The sequence below is a fragment of the Centruroides sculpturatus genome, unplaced genomic scaffold (assembly GCF_000671375.1).
Source record: "Centruroides sculpturatus isolate CEXI.00-Female unplaced genomic scaffold, Cexi_2.0 scaffold1, whole genome shotgun sequence".
Classification (NCBI taxonomy): Eukaryota; Metazoa; Arthropoda; class Arachnida; order Scorpiones; family Buthidae; genus Centruroides; species Centruroides sculpturatus.
Window position 1 is genome coordinate 364,180 of NW_019384326.1, and position 15,696 is coordinate 379,875.

Genomic DNA, 15,696 nt, shown 5'->3' on the forward strand with positions numbered 1-15,696 from the left:
ATAATGCATGAAAACCATCAATATACTGCACATTTATCGATCAATGCATTATATAAATGTATAAATATTGACATTATGAAGTAAATTATTCTAAAGGCCACATACACAATGGAAATCTCTAGTTTATTATGGACATTACAGAATTTACATATTCTAGATCATGGTCAATAATGCTAGAATGATGATAATTAAATTTGTTAGGTAATATTTATGAGTGGAAAAAACCATATCTTTAAGATGAAGCTGCAGAAGTAGAATTTCGTACATCTTTTGATTGAGTTTTCAAAATATAAGTTCAGATAATTGCTAGTAAGAGAAAGTACAGAATTGTAAATATTAAGATCATTTTAGTACATTGTTGCATTCCTTTATCTTTATTTGAAACAAAAGAGCCAATAGGCAAAAAGAGAACAATCATGAAACATGTATCTTGTATCATCACCCTCAATATGCTATTTCAATTTCTGATTGAAATGTACCTTTGATCATACTAATCCATCAAATGACCACAAGTAGTGTATGTGATCTTAGTGCCTTAACTGTGTACAAAAATAAAATTTCCATTAATTTGATAAGCTTTCTTTGTGATATAACTCTTACAATTATAAACCATATTCTAGAGTAAAAATGCATAGAATAAGCCAAATGAATCAGGTTATTTTGGACTATATGATCAATTATTCTAGAGAATTTGGCCTAAAGATAGAGAGTTATGTTGCCATTTTGTACCAATATTAATAATTAAAATTTAAATGAATTTTAAATATATATTTCAGAAAATTTTGGAAGAAGAGACTGATCTGGGGATACAAGAGTTACGAGAGGAGCCGACTGTGGCTCAGACCATTACTTAGCACAATTAAAGATCGGGTAGTAGAACAAAAGGAGGAAAAGAGTTGCTCTGCAGAGAGTGAAAACAGAGTGCAGAGCCACTTTTTTCTTCCTTTTGTTCAAACCTGCATTTTCTACAAATAGATATGTTGGCAGTTATGCTAATTAGACCTCTGTCCAATTTATTCTTCCAGGCACAGAACTTCAGAATTGCTACACAGTCATACATGTAAAATACATGGATTTAGTTTGTTTTTTCCCTATAATTTTCAAAATAATTCATGCATATTACAATAAAAAAAATTCTTTATTAATTTTTACATCAGTCTTCACTCTTTCTTTTCCTTTTTGGAGAAGAAAGAAAGAAAAAATTTCAGCATAAATACAATAATTATCACCAATGCAGCATACATCAAAATTTGCTTGGAATGTTTCTATAAAACAAAAATATTTATTTAAATATTAATAATTAAGAACTTAAAATAAAGAAAAAATAAACTTACCTGCAAAAATTCTGCAGCAAAATCTGTTAATTTATCACTGAAAAAACAAAGAAAATGTTAATTTACACATATTTAATTAGTTATAGTAGTAAGTAATGTTTAAAATTATAAACTTACAATGGTGTTTTTGGTAATGGAACAGATTCCATCTTGGAATTTTTATACCAACCTTCCAGGAATTTTTCTAAATATGGAACTGTAATTTCCGGAAAGTTGTATGCATACATTTTACTGTGACGGAAACTATAATTACATATAAATACATAATTATAACAGTTGTTCAAAGTATTATAATCATCGTAAATTTAAAGTAAAAGTATTTTTCAATTGGAAAATTTATGATTGGAACACAGATGTTTAAGGGTGTGAAAGTAAACTTTGCTTTCTTGACATCTAACCTATTTAGATAAATAAAATCTATTTAATGGCTTTTAAAATGGATTCAAAGATCAAATCCTAATTTAAAAAACCTTTATTGAATTTACAGAAATTCTCTTACAGAATCATCATATTATAATTATAAGTATCATAATGTGGCTATTATTTTAACATTCCTCACTTTATTATGTCTTGATAACATCAGAAAGTTAAATTTAACCTACATAAAAAGGATGTGAACTGTCAAAGTAGAAAGTTGAAATGTACTTAGAATGTTGTTGTTGTTGTTGTTGTTGTTGTTTATTAAACTCTTCTCATTCAGAAAATACTGGGAGAATTTGAATGAAAAGAAGAATGAAAGAAACCATTCAAAATTAAACTCAGAGGAAAGTACAATGGGTACATTCCAATATGCATTAAATGGTTCATCGGTGAACTGCAATGTACTAAAATGTGTTCCAATATTTACCAATGAATTTGTTGGTGCAGAGACTGATGCATGTTGCACTTGTCAAGCTCTGATGAAGCAGTATTTCCACTGCCACAGTTATTAACTCCATTTTTACTACTCATCTTTATTAACTCAAAGTTATTTTGACAAAACAAGTCTGAAAATGCAAATACAGTCGACCCCCCCATAATACAGTAGATACGTTCCACTTTATAAGAATTTCACATTGTAGGAATCCTTAAATATATGAGCCAATCACAGCCCAGCACGTGTGCAGTTTACGGACTATGGCTGTTTGAAAGGTTTTCTTCCATAAAATTAATCAATTCTAGACTAATCCGACTCAACATTTCCAAAACATGTATAATTTTTTTGGAATAATCCGTATAAACTATGCTATAAACAAAAAATTGTAGGATTACTTACTAAGTGTGCACCGTTTGATGACGCCATTGCTTAAGCTTGTTTTTGTTGCGGAGCAGCGCACCAAACGGCTGGCGGGTTTTCTGATAAGTTATTTTTCTGCGAAAAATTCACTGAACTTTGGAGACGTCATTAATAGAAATAATTTTTATGGCAGTTGAATAAGAAATGTTTTTTTCACAAGAAATGTATAAAATTACAGTACTGTATTAGACTTACAGTACCTAATTTATATACTGTACAGACAATAGTGAACTCAACTTACCTGCCTAAACTCTCTGTAGCATGTAAGTAGTTCGGCTGCTCGTCCACTATTGGTCCAGATTCGACCAATTCTGTCGCGACATGAGTCGGCAATGACGTTTTACCGCATTTTAAAAGTCTCTTTTAGCATCTTTATATGAATACGTTCGCAATTTTTTCACCGCGATATACGAATCCGCATTATAGGGGGGGTCGACTGTATAGCACTGTTTGCTTCTGCCATCTTGTTAGATTGCCAGACATTCCAGTAAAAGTTTATCAAACCATTCACCAGTGGATCGGTTATGGCCGAGACTGATGCATACTGGAATGAATCCAATGTTTTTGTTTAACCATTGAAAAGGACAGCTGATTGAGACAACAAAGGAGTCAGTCTGCTATTTTGGGAGACATGAGTTCAAAGTAACAAAAATTTTTATGGATAGTTTGATCTAGACATGTCAAGCTCCTTCACTCATCTCTTCCTATTGTTAGTTTGGTCAATCCTATGATGCATATAAAAGCTATGAGTTAAAAAAAAAATTATTCTAATTTATGAATGGAATGGGTAAAATTATATCAAGCTAAAGTATGTGTTATAAATTAAAAACATTCATATTTATAGAATTCTAACCTATTCCAACAACAGATTTTTATTTACCTAATGTTTCTGGCTAACTTAGTAGCCATCCTCAGGATTCATGTAAGAGAATTCTTTTAAATTCAAATTTTAACATTCTTAGAAGTATTCCAAATATGAATTGTTGATAAATAACTAAAAGTAACATACAAAAAATAATAATAAAGAAATCATAAAATACAAACAATGATGAAAATCCATTAAATATATACAATAGTAATTAGTGTGTGGTTTTAACCTTGTCTTGGTTTATAACACACTTCCTTGCTGCAGATAGGCAAGTAGCATCATTATGATCAATACACAAATTCTTAATACTATGCACTGTACTACAGTACATACGTACATATATAGTTATTTTTTTTAGAGTTTCTCTGATATGTTGGTCCCTGGTGGTTTTTAAGAGTTTAACATCCTTGAAGTGTGGTATATTCTCAAGAACAGTTGCCATAATAGCAGCATTGTAGTGCTTTTCTCTTTAAATACATCATACTGATGGTCCCTGAGAACTGTTTCTGGAACAAGCTAGAACTCTTTAAATTTACACTTTACTTTTCACCTTAGTTACTTTCCGTGCAAATCAATGCTTTCAATTCCATTTTAAAAACTATTTTATATTCTGGAAAATCTCGCAGCTAATAAATTTGAAATATTGTCATAAAGTAAATAAATACTGTAAATACAAAATTCAATACAGGTCAACCATTAATTTTCCAGCAAAACCATTAGTCTGGTCAGGGTTTAGAATTAAATTCTAAACCCTGGCCAGACTAATGGTTTTGTTGGTTCAATTAAGATTACATAATTAATCAGTATTACATTCCTTCCATGTCTGTAAAGCATTATAGATAACTAGCAACTTAATAATTTTAATTTAATTTAATTGAATAAACAAAAAATTAAAGTTTAATTTGTGTTTATTCAATTTCATAGATTTTCTACTCTATTTCAATTCTGTTTACTGCAATCGTCAAAAACATTTCACTTATAAATTCATTTATAAGTGAACATTCACTTATAAATAAACTCATTTAATTGCCAAAAAATTTAGAAGTGATTTAATTCTCTTTTGATTAACCTTTATAATACAGTAGAATCCAGTGATTTTAATCATGTATTTTGTTATCAGTCATCTAACAATATCAAAATTAGTACATCCTGCAGTTAAAATTCACTTATGAAACTTGTACTCAGGGTTTCAGTTATAATTATTATTATCTTCAGGTAAATGTGTGTTTTTATGCTCTCTTTGTGCTATCAGTTTCAATGTATGGTTGATAATATGCAGTCATAATCAGTTATTATCAGTCTTAATCAGTGCTTTTAACACTAATTATTTTAATCAATATTTGCTTGAGTTATTGTTGTTGTTAACCATTCAGTCATTGCCGATCCTGGGTCACCCTACAGATCAGATTCCTCAAGCTCATTCTATCCAGAACTGTCTCTTTTAGCTGGCACAAAGACACTGTCTGTCTTTGTGCCTAACCACTTTGCTGTGCCTACACTGTGCTTTGTGTAGACTGTATCTGACCAGCGAGTTCCTCTTCTCCATGAGCCACAGACATGTCCTATCAAGATGGAACCTATTTGTGGCTCATGGATAAAAGTATACTAGTTTAGATTGCTGGATTTTCTGTTTTCAGTTATATCTAGCCATTATTAAATACTACTATGAAAAAATAGTATTAATGAACTATAACTGGGCAAATTATAATTAATTAAAAATCATCATCAACCTGACTTCAAGGGTTATATAAAAATTTTGAGACCAATACAGGTAGAAATCTCTATCTGTATTGGTCTCAAAATTTTTATATCTTCTCTTTGGTCTACTTCTAAATCCTTTTGCAATTAGTCAGTAACTAATTTGGCCTATCCTGGTTCATTCTCTCCACATATTCCTTCCATTTATATTTGATCATCTGGTATATATTGAAACCAAAATTCTATTTCATTAGCCATTTTTAGAGAAAAACAGTATACAAATAAGCCATTTCACAAACTATAGTATAGATTAGTCTATACCATAGCATAAACTATTGAAGTAAATTTGAATACCCACCTGACCAATGGTTGGGTGACTAAACATTGAAATGGTTTATTTATAGACTTTGTTTCCCTAAAGGTGAGACTAAAAGCCCAAAATGTTTGGATTTTTTTTTATCATTTTGTCTTAACAAAGCAATATTTATAATTGCTATTTTTTGAAAGAAGCAGTTTTTCTTTTACTTCATTTATTTGCATTTATAGGAAGATTCTATACTGATGACATTCTGTCTTTATTGCATTATTCTGCTATACTATACACAAAAAATAAAGTAAAAATAATACTTACTATATGATCACTGGACAAGCTGTTACTTTAAACCTCTCTTTTAGTTCAGGAGACTCTTTCGTGTCAACAAATGCTACATTGACTCTGTTCTGAAAGCTGAAATACAATTTTGAAACATTAAGTTAATTGAATGACAATTTATGAATTGTTTTACCTTCAAAATGTTATCAAAATCCAATAAATTTGCCTTTGAAATGTAAAGAAAATTAGAATGATGACAATATAAACCAGCATTTTCAACCTTTGCTAAAAGGTATTACTCTATCTTTAAACTTTTAGTATGTGCTACTTGATAATTTATTGATTTAAATGAACTACTGACTGTCAAGACATTGTAGAAGTCTAGGGTGTTGTGAAAAACAGATTGAAACACTGGTGCAACTACTGGGATGATCCCAACATAAAGAAATTCATCTCAGTCCAGGACTGTTGTTTAATGACGAATCTAAAATGTTATTTTTAATAAATTATTATTATTACTACCACATGTAATGGAGTACAATGTTGTGTGACCTCACAATGTTAAATCATTAGTCTCCAACAACTGAGTTACACCACTGATTGAAAACCATTGATACAGGTGATATAATTTACATTCTCACCAATTTATGAATAGAATAAGTTTAAAAATAAATAAGCTAAAATAATCATTTAACTTAAAAGAGTTTATAAAATTTTCTTACTAAAAATTGTATTTTGTATAAATTCTTACCGTACACCAACAGTTTCCATTTGGACTTGATACATTTCTTTCTTTTTCTTGCATGCATCATTGTAACTATGAAGAAAATTAATTAAATAATAATATATATTTCCATACAACCATACAAATCATAAAATATATATGTTAATTATTACTGTAATTTGTTAATTATTATCCAAGAAGTGTACAACATATGAATAAAGATGGTGACTCTGCAACAGAGAAGGCATTTTGTGTTATGCAGTTTGCAAAGTCAGAATAACTCATCACTGTGCAACATGAGTAATCTGCAGGCACTGTAGAATTGTGTCTGCTGCAGGAGGCGTGCCGACAGATATGCCTTAGCAAGCATAGGTAGATTTTGGGTATTGGTTAGATGTATGCCATATGACATGAGATGCACACATTGAGAAATTGTAATGTGCAACTGTTGGACAGTTTTCCAATGTTTTAAATGTATATTACAACATTCTCGGATAATAATTGACATAATTACAATAAGTTAAAATGGTAGCATTCTTTTCGGAAGACCCTGTATATAACTCAAAAAAAATATAAGCTGAGAAATAAAAAAAGAGGAAGAAGTTCAGAAAGAGCATTATAAGATTCCTTACAAAAGAAAGGATTGTCAGAAAGTCTCATGAGGTTGTTGGAAGAAAGCCATTTTTATATTTAATATTTAAATTATTAGGAGTTGTAAATTAGTATTTAAAAAACTTGAAATAATTTTCATGATTTTTAAGGTATATTAATTTAAACAATAAATTTATACTTATTAAGACAACAATGACATTAAAATAGTCCTAAATGAACGAAAATTATCATTTGTTCAAACAAAGAAAAAAAAAAAAAAGAAAAACAGGACCACTCTTGACAGTCCTGAGTATTTGTTTGTTTATTAAGTTATGGCAATGCAACACTTGATCTACCTAGGAGATGCCTTCCGGGAGGTCTTTTTAAGGAAACTTGCCCCTATTTAGGCATTACAGAAATGAAGAAAACCCGGAAAACTCCACATGGCCAGCCCGTCCGAGTGAGGCGCGAACCCCCAACACAAACTCCCAGTGTTTAGGGAATGGAGCCACTTGNTTTTATATTAATTCTTAATAGATACTAAACTTGTTTAAATATCTTATATAAAATTATTATAATTATATTATATAAAGCAATTATGATAAAATTTTATTAATACAGATCTTGATCATTTGAATGTAGCCTTATTTGGATAATTTCTGTAAAAAATATTACATTCATTTAAATAAATCTATGCACAATAACAAGTTCTATTGATCAAATTTTGTTGTAGTTTGGATGCATGATAAGAATTGATTGTACAGCTTGTCTTTTTTCAAACAGACTCTTAAATAAATGCATTACAGGATTTCATTTTGTTAATCTAGATCTGTGACTAATATTGCAAGTGACTTCTTTGAACTAAATGACTTGCCTTGGTGTGTGTGTGACACACCTCATATAGAGTATACACCAGAGTGTTTCAAGCAGCATGTTATGAACTGTGATGTACTAAAATTTTCACTTATGCACATTCGGACTGTAGATACATTGAGCTCCAATGATGCAATATAGCCACCTCAGTGGTTATTTTATTGTTGACATTTTCACTATTCATCTGCATTAACCGTAAATTATTTTGACAGAATAAGCCTGAGACTGATGCATACTGGAATTTACCCATTCAATAATTTATTTAAAATTTAAATATTGTGAAAGCCAGGTTGAATATCACAGATTTAGATCATCTTGTTTTTCAGATTTTAATTAGACATTGAGGAAAAAAATGATTTAATGCTTCATAGTTTATGGAATTTGTTGTATTGTACATGCATTTTTAAACTGCATCGCACATCATATACAATAAATCCTAATAAGATGGCCACTTGATGAGTATCACAGATATTAAGATAGCTTTTTATGATGGCAATTAAGTGTTTGGCCAAGGTCATTTTATTATGGCTGGATGCTAAGGGAATAGCATATTTGAGTCAAACTGTTATAAATATTTCTGAAAATATGACCTGTCCAAATTCAGATCTGTCTCATAATTAACAAAATTACATAATTTAAAATGATAGCATTCATTTTGGAAATTCCTGTATTTGTGTTCTGTAAATATGTTTACATTTACATAGAAAGATGCTTCTTGCATAGATTTGTTATCTTCATATTTAAGCACATATTCATATATATAGTTGTATGATTCAAAATTCATCTTGTGTATAATTAGTAGTACAGTCTTATTTCTATATTTATTTGCTTCAATATTTCTTAAATTATACTATTTAAGTTACAAGTTGTATATTTTAAAAATGGACAATGGCTAACTTTTGTAGAGCATACTGATTCTCATGAGATGAACTAAGTTGAGCAGGAAGAACTTGGACACTACTATAATAAGAGATAATATGAAATTGCATGTGCTGTTGTCCTAATTCCACTCTGAGCTTGGTGGATCTAGTAAATCCTAAGCTCTACTGGTCAATCAAAAACTTCATGCAATATTTATTAATAGTATCATAGAAATACAAATAAAAAACACTTAGCAATAGCTCCCACTTTATGACCACTCATTTTATAGATTTTCTATAAGGTAGTCTCCTAAGTCTGGCCCCACAGGAGCCAGACTTACGTTACATTGATGTTTGTTTATTCTTTTACAGTTAAAATGTGGCAGCGAGCAGAAGAATGAATTTAAGTTATTTTGATGATAGTTGGTATGAAATTGCCAGAGTTTAATGGACTACTTCCAGACTTCCTACCAATTACACAGTGGGCTGGATACAGCCTGTTAAACTCTTCAGTAACTTCTCTCTGACTCTATTCCCTGGCACCAAAATAACTTGAAATCATTCCTCCTTACCCAACGTCATGCTTTAAAAAAATAAAGATCAACATAGCTCCTATAGTTGTGGATGTATAAGACACCTTTTATTATAACTGTATAAAATATTACATTTTCTGTACGATATCATAGTTAAAATGGTATTTCCAGTAATATAATTGTAATTAATTAAGTAACAATAATGGCGTAAACATTTTTAAATATTAATCTGAACTTAGCTTAACTAGAATCTTCTAACACACTTATTTTATTTGATTTAAAAGATTCAAATGAATTAGATTAAAAGTATTTAATTGCTTGTTTAAGCTGTGTAGTGGTTACATTAATTATTGCAACAAACTGAATGTACTACTTATAATTAACTCAAAATACACCTAAATGAATTAACAAACCAGTTTAATAACTGAAATAATGTTTTCAATCTTGTTTAAAGATCATTATATAACATATGTACAAAAATTAATTCTTAAGAGCTACATAAAGATTCATTCTATCTATCTGAAACATATTGGGTACATTCCACTATGCATCAGTTTCAGCCACAACCAATTCACTGGTGAACAGTTTAATAAGATTTTACTTCCGGCAACCTAACAAGATGGAAGAAGCAAACAGTGTTATATTGGCATTTGTCAAAATAACTTTGGGTTAATACAAATGAGTAGTAAAAATGATGTTAATAACATAACTGTGAAGGCAGCCATATTGCTTCATCAGAACACATCCCATCCAAAGCTTAACAAGTGCATCAATCTCTTCAAAGATGAACTTGACAGTGAATATCAGAATACATTTTAGTACATCGCAGTTCACTGATGCCAAGTTTGATGCATTCTGGAATGTACACGTAGAATTCATGATGGTATTATATGCTAGCACGAATGCAATATTGATGTAAAAAGAATAAATTACTCTCAGGATCAAAGACATCTCAATAGCAATGTCAAGACAACCATTGGTTAATAAACAGTAACAGGGAGTGGAACCACAGATTTGGGACAATGTGCAAATAACTATAATATATTATAGTTGAACTTATATTGAATAGAATAATATAAATATTTATATTATTTTATATTATTCTATTCATGTTTCTGCAGATTCAGGCAAGGACTAAAGGATTTAGTCTTCTGCATGGCTGGACCAGTTTTACTAAAAGAGTCAAAGATTGTCATATGTAATTAGTGAATTTAATCAGGTGTCCTGGCAAGGGTGGACCTGAAATAGAGTTACTAGACCAACTCTAAATTCACAGGTTGTCAGGTACACAGAATCTTTTAAAAGAGGAGAATCAGACAGAAAAAGAGAGACTCTCCTGCTGGGATACGAAGACATGCTATTCACTTACTTACTTACTTACTCAGATTGACATGTTCTTATGTTCTCGTTACCCCTTGTAAACATTGTGTAAATAAAAGATGAACTTAGAGGACTGGCATCATAAGGGGTCCTTTCCAATGGAAAACAACACACCTACACAACAAAGAAGAGGGGAGGATTGCAGAATCTACTCTTAAATTCACTTAAGTTTTGTTCCTTTTATGTTTCGATGTTTGAACTGATATGTCATATATATATATATATATATAGCTAAAGCTAAACACTTTAAAAGCATTAATGGCAGAATAAATTATATTTCTACAAACAAAATGTATCTTTATTGTTTCATTTATTTAAGTACTTTCAGTTAGTTGAAGATAAAATTTAATAATGAGATATATTAAATTATTTAATTTAATTCAAAAAATAGTATATTAATTTTACAATGTAAACTAATTTTTTTATATCAACTTGTATTATTTAAATAAATTACATACAACAAAACTAGCCAATCTCCAGTTGTTGCACCTGTAGCAGCTTGCGTCAAATGTTCAAAACTTTCATCATTTAATGATTTGATCAGTGGTTCACGATTCTTTTCTATAGCTTCCAAAAGAGCATCAAGTTCCAAGGAACCTGTACATAAACACATAATAAAAATATTTATCAGTTCATTAAAATAAAAATTTTATTTCTCGTAAACACTTTTAATAAAACAAAATTATATTAAAAATCAATTTTATTACTAAGTTAAGGCCAATTTCACATTTAATGTGGTATTTTTATTTTAATTACACAGCATGTGTTAGTAAATTATCTTACTTTTAGTAAGATAAGCCAAATTTGTTCTTTAATATATAAAATTTTGTAATTTCTTACCATCATATAGAAGAGGAATTCCATCTCTTATATATAAAACTGTAGGATAAGACTTTATTCCATATCTTTCTTGAAGTACTTTATGTTCGATTAGTTTTACAATTTTTACACCGTACGAATCTTCCAAATGATGACTTGTAGATGCTAAAAGTGCTTCAGTTTCTACACATTCAACGCATTGACAGCATGATTTTGCTTTAAAAAATACAAATATTTTATCAGTTTCAAACAGTAGATCTTTTTAAAGATAGCAGAAATACTTTAAATAGCTTATATATTAATTTATACTCACTAAATAGAGCAAGAACATATTTTTCCTCATTTATAATATCTTCAAATTGCTGAAGAACTTCCTCATTTGTCAATTTTCGTTCATTTCCGTTTACCAAAACAACAAACAACCACGTGTACCACGTCAACCTCAACATGATTGTGGCACTGCGATGCCACTATCGACAATTTTAAGAATTACAAAAATAAATATTAATATATTTAATAATATAATATTTATACTTACATCAAGCATAATTTACAAAAATTAATGTAATCTTAATTAACAATTTAATAACATTTATATTAATCTTGTATTTCAAGTATAAATAGTTATAATAAATAAAAAATAAATTATTTAAAATAGCGATGTAACTTAAATAAATAAATATAATTAAAATAGTAAAATTAATTTTAAATGCAATAAAATTAAATGAAATTAAAATGAATTTCATTTTTTTTAATATAAATTAACGAAACACCGCTTCCGAAAATGAATTTCGGCATTGCTATTTTCTAACTTAATTCACTTTATTTAAAATTTAATTAAGCATTTTAATATTTAAACACGTAATAAAATTCAAATTATAATTAAAAACTCATAAAAATTTCTCACAAAAAAATAATTAAAAAAAAAGAGTATATAAAATGACGTCAGAAACGATTTTCCGCCGCCAGGTGGGTTAATACTGGTTGCCACGACGACTGGATCAGTCTGCTTGTTTTTCTTGCAAGATGGCTTCCAAGTGGGGAGAGTTTCTATTACTTATTCTGTGCATCGTAGCGATATTCGGTAGCGTCGAAGTACCGCACAAGAGATTCGAATATAAATACAGTTTTAAAGGACCATATTTAGCGCAGAAGGACGGAACTGTGCCGTTTTGGGAAGCATACGGAAGTAAGTGAGTGATCGAACCGCGAATGTCCACGTTGCCTTATTGAAAGGGGGGGGGGGAATTCATCATTGATGAAGGAAGCTGCCAGCTTCCTTACACGACTCCTCTCACGCTTAAACGTTACGATAGTAGACTAAATGGCGAATCATTACGTCACACATCCATATCGTCACATCAAACTATCCATTTAAATAGATATTTACATAAAAATCCACGTGATCGTCACCAGTTTTCCCATACAGTAGGGTATTAAGATAAACCCTGATGTATAATTTAAAGTGTTTAGGTAATTTCTTCTGTTTTTGGTGACTTGTAACTGAACATATTGAATTAAATTGGAAATGGCGGCAATCGGTGCGGTGTTTAATGCGTATTTGGTGGCGCGTTAGCCTATGCACAAAAGGGGTGCCAGACCGATCTCTTATAAACCAGATACGATGCCAAACTCGACTCTCCGGAGGTTGGGTCGAGAAACGATGCCGGATGAGAATACTGGGGATTCCCTCCGAATATTTTCCTCGGAGGGAAATGCCCAAAATCATTGGGCCCTCTGGTTCGAATTTGTCTGGGTTCCGCGAAGTTGTGATGCACTGCTGCAGGTATTTCATGTGTGTATGGTAATGTTTACCAAATTTTAGCGAGTAAAGTGGGGTATTTACTTAAAAATCTGTGATCTTTGTCATTTTTCAGTAAGATGTGAATTCATTGAAGGGTTTTCCACCCACCCTCGTACGGGGAAAAAAAGTGAAAGGAATCCTTTATATGCTACCCTTTGCAAGATATTTGCCTCAGAAGGTCGGCTTTTACCACATAGTGGCATATTGCCTATTCTCCGTGCTTTGCGTTCATCTGGATGAGCAACGGTGAGCCTTGATTGATGCTCTCTGCATGTAGTTTTGTGTTTTGATGCGAGTGATAGCAAGCACTTTAGTGTTCATTTGGGGGTGAGCCTCCATATCCCCTAAAACTATATAACATAGAGTACTCCACAAATGGTTGAGTGCTACTCAAAGCTGGCATAGTCACCTGAACTAAATAGTTAGTCTTTGCAGAGCAAAGTGACTCACAATCACACACAACCTGTTTTGGTGGCTGTATCTCACAAAGGGTCACATGTAGAGTTATGATTCCTTTAACTTTTTTGCTTCTGGGTATGGTCTATAGCTATGATAAGGTCCAAACTCTCTCATTCAGACATGTAATTGTATCCATTTTTCCATATACAAGGGTATTAAGATAAACCCTGATTCATAATTTAAAATATTTGTATAATTTGTTTGTAATTTATATCAGTTTTACATAATTTTACTAATGTTTAACCAAGCATATTGAAGTAAATTAGAAACAGTTGTGATCAGTACAATGTTTAACACTAAGGCTCTGGGTAAATAATGAGCAACAATATTTTCAGGTATTGCATGTGCCATTTCAATTAACAATCTCCAAATAGCGAGCTGTTGCAATGTCTAACGTGTACCGTACAATGCTCAGAAATATTGTTGCTTGTGATTTTCCCAGAGCCTTAGCATCTCTTAAGGAAGTAACTGAACAAAGAATGTAAGAATAACAGTAGAAACATTATTAAAAAGAACTGAAAATAATGTTTAATGCATGTTTGATGGTTAAATAGTAATATTTATTAAATTCTACCAGTTAAAATGGGACATTTACTTAAAAATTCATGTGATTGTTGTCATTTCTATTGTAAAAAGTTAAGATAAATCTTCATTTTTGTTTTAAAATAAACATTTAGTTTCAGTGATGGATTGAGAACTTTTGGGATTTCAGGCAAAGATGACTTGGACTTCCTCTACATAATTTTAAATCATAAGCTGTTAATGTTTAATTATAGCTATAGAATTATGATGTACAGTTGCAATGGAAAAATTGCCTTATTATTTTTTCCAATTTCAGGACCCATGCTTAGTGGGTGATTTATTCTTTATATTCGTATGTTGCTGTACTTATGATTGTTTAATGCCGTATAAGTAAACATAGTTATATGACACTAACCAATTAAGCAATTCAGTATAATAATTAATGAATTGAGTTGATATCAAGATATTTGTCCAATTATGGCAATTACAATGGGATATTTGCTTACAATCTAGATACTCAACACTAATTTTTATACATTTCCTCTAGCATTTTGATTCAGATTTAAAATACAAAGGTAATTCTTTGTTATACTTTATATTCTCATCTGTATTTTTAGAGTCCTTATAATTAAACAAAAACTTACCAGTCAGTAAATAGAATCAATGAAATGTTTAATACATGTGGATTTGACTTTATATCATGATACTCACTCATTTCTAGTCATTAAAAATTCATATATTTGTTGTGCCACTAGTGGCTGAGCTGATAAAAGCACCAAACGCTGGTAGTAGTCAGTTGTGGGTTTGTACCTTACCAAAGGACTGGTTATGGGAAGTTTTCTGGGTTTCTTTGTGTTTATAACATCTAAATAAGGCCCAATTTCCCGTAAAAAAACTTCCGGGAGGCATTGCCCACGACAGATTGCCTGTGTGTTATGTTGATGTACACAAATAAAACTAGCTTAAATTTTAAGATGAAAGCTATGTATCAAAATTTCTATAGAATTAGCATCTTTTGATAATCATTTAATATTTTGATGTTAAATATTATGAAAATTAAAGCTTAATGTCTTAAAATTGCTTCTAATTTAATATATAAAACATCAATGGATATAAATATACTTTTTAAACTTGTAATGTGTTCAAACTATTACAATTCTGAGATTTTTAGTGTAAAAATATGCCATTTAGACTATTTTAATACAGATCTGTCATGTAGAATATTAAGTAGAAAAGACTGGTTTGACCTTGAATGAATTTCTCAATCTAAATGGCCGATTGACATTGTAATCTTTTTTAACTACTTATTTACTTCATTAACATGTTAAGTGTCAAGGACACATGTGTACCGCCTATTGTTTAC

General features: G+C 30.4%; 2 protein-coding genes across 2 annotated transcripts in view; one reads left to right on the top strand and one right to left on the bottom strand.

Annotated features, from left to right (window-relative positions):
- Window positions 1-1,134: 1,134 nt before the first annotated feature.
- Window positions 1,135-12,006, bottom strand: LOC111627549. The gene is made up of 8 exons (XM_023371148.1): window positions 11,862-12,006; window positions 11,570-11,764; window positions 11,188-11,326; window positions 6,520-6,585; window positions 5,808-5,903; window positions 1,452-1,577; window positions 1,335-1,371; window positions 1,135-1,265 (listed from the first exon to the last, which is right to left on the bottom strand). Exons 1-8 carry the CDS (start codon window positions 11,995-11,997, stop codon window positions 1,161-1,163), a joined length of 900 nt encoding a protein of 299 aa, XP_023226916.1. The 5' UTR covers window positions 11,998-12,006; the 3' UTR covers window positions 1,135-1,160.
- A 519-nt stretch (window positions 12,007-12,525) lies between these two features.
- LOC111627563 (protein ERGIC-53-like) overlaps window positions 12,526-15,696 on the top strand; it is a 34,548-nt gene continuing 31,377 nt past the window's right edge. Inside the window, exon 1 of the mRNA XM_023371165.1 lies at window positions 12,526-12,737. Within this exon, the coding sequence (XP_023226933.1) occupies window positions 12,575-12,737 (163 nt within the window). The 5' untranslated portion in view covers window positions 12,526-12,574. The remainder of the gene's footprint in view (window positions 12,738-15,696) is intronic.

Excerpts from the sequence above, each read along its gene's own strand:
- LOC111627549 (XM_023371148.1), bottom strand. The coding sequence starts at position 11,997 with ATGTTGAGGTTGACGTGGTACACGTGGTTGTTTGTTGTTTTGGTAAAC. Across the intron at positions 11,327-11,569 it reads AATTCCTCTTCTATATGATG|GTTCCTTGGAACTTGATGCT; the intron begins GTAAGAAATTAC and ends GTTTATGTACAG. Across the intron at positions 1,266-1,334 it reads TTGCTGCAGAATTTTTGCAG|AAACATTCCAAGCAAATTTT; the intron begins GTAAGTTTATTT and ends TTTGTTTTATAG.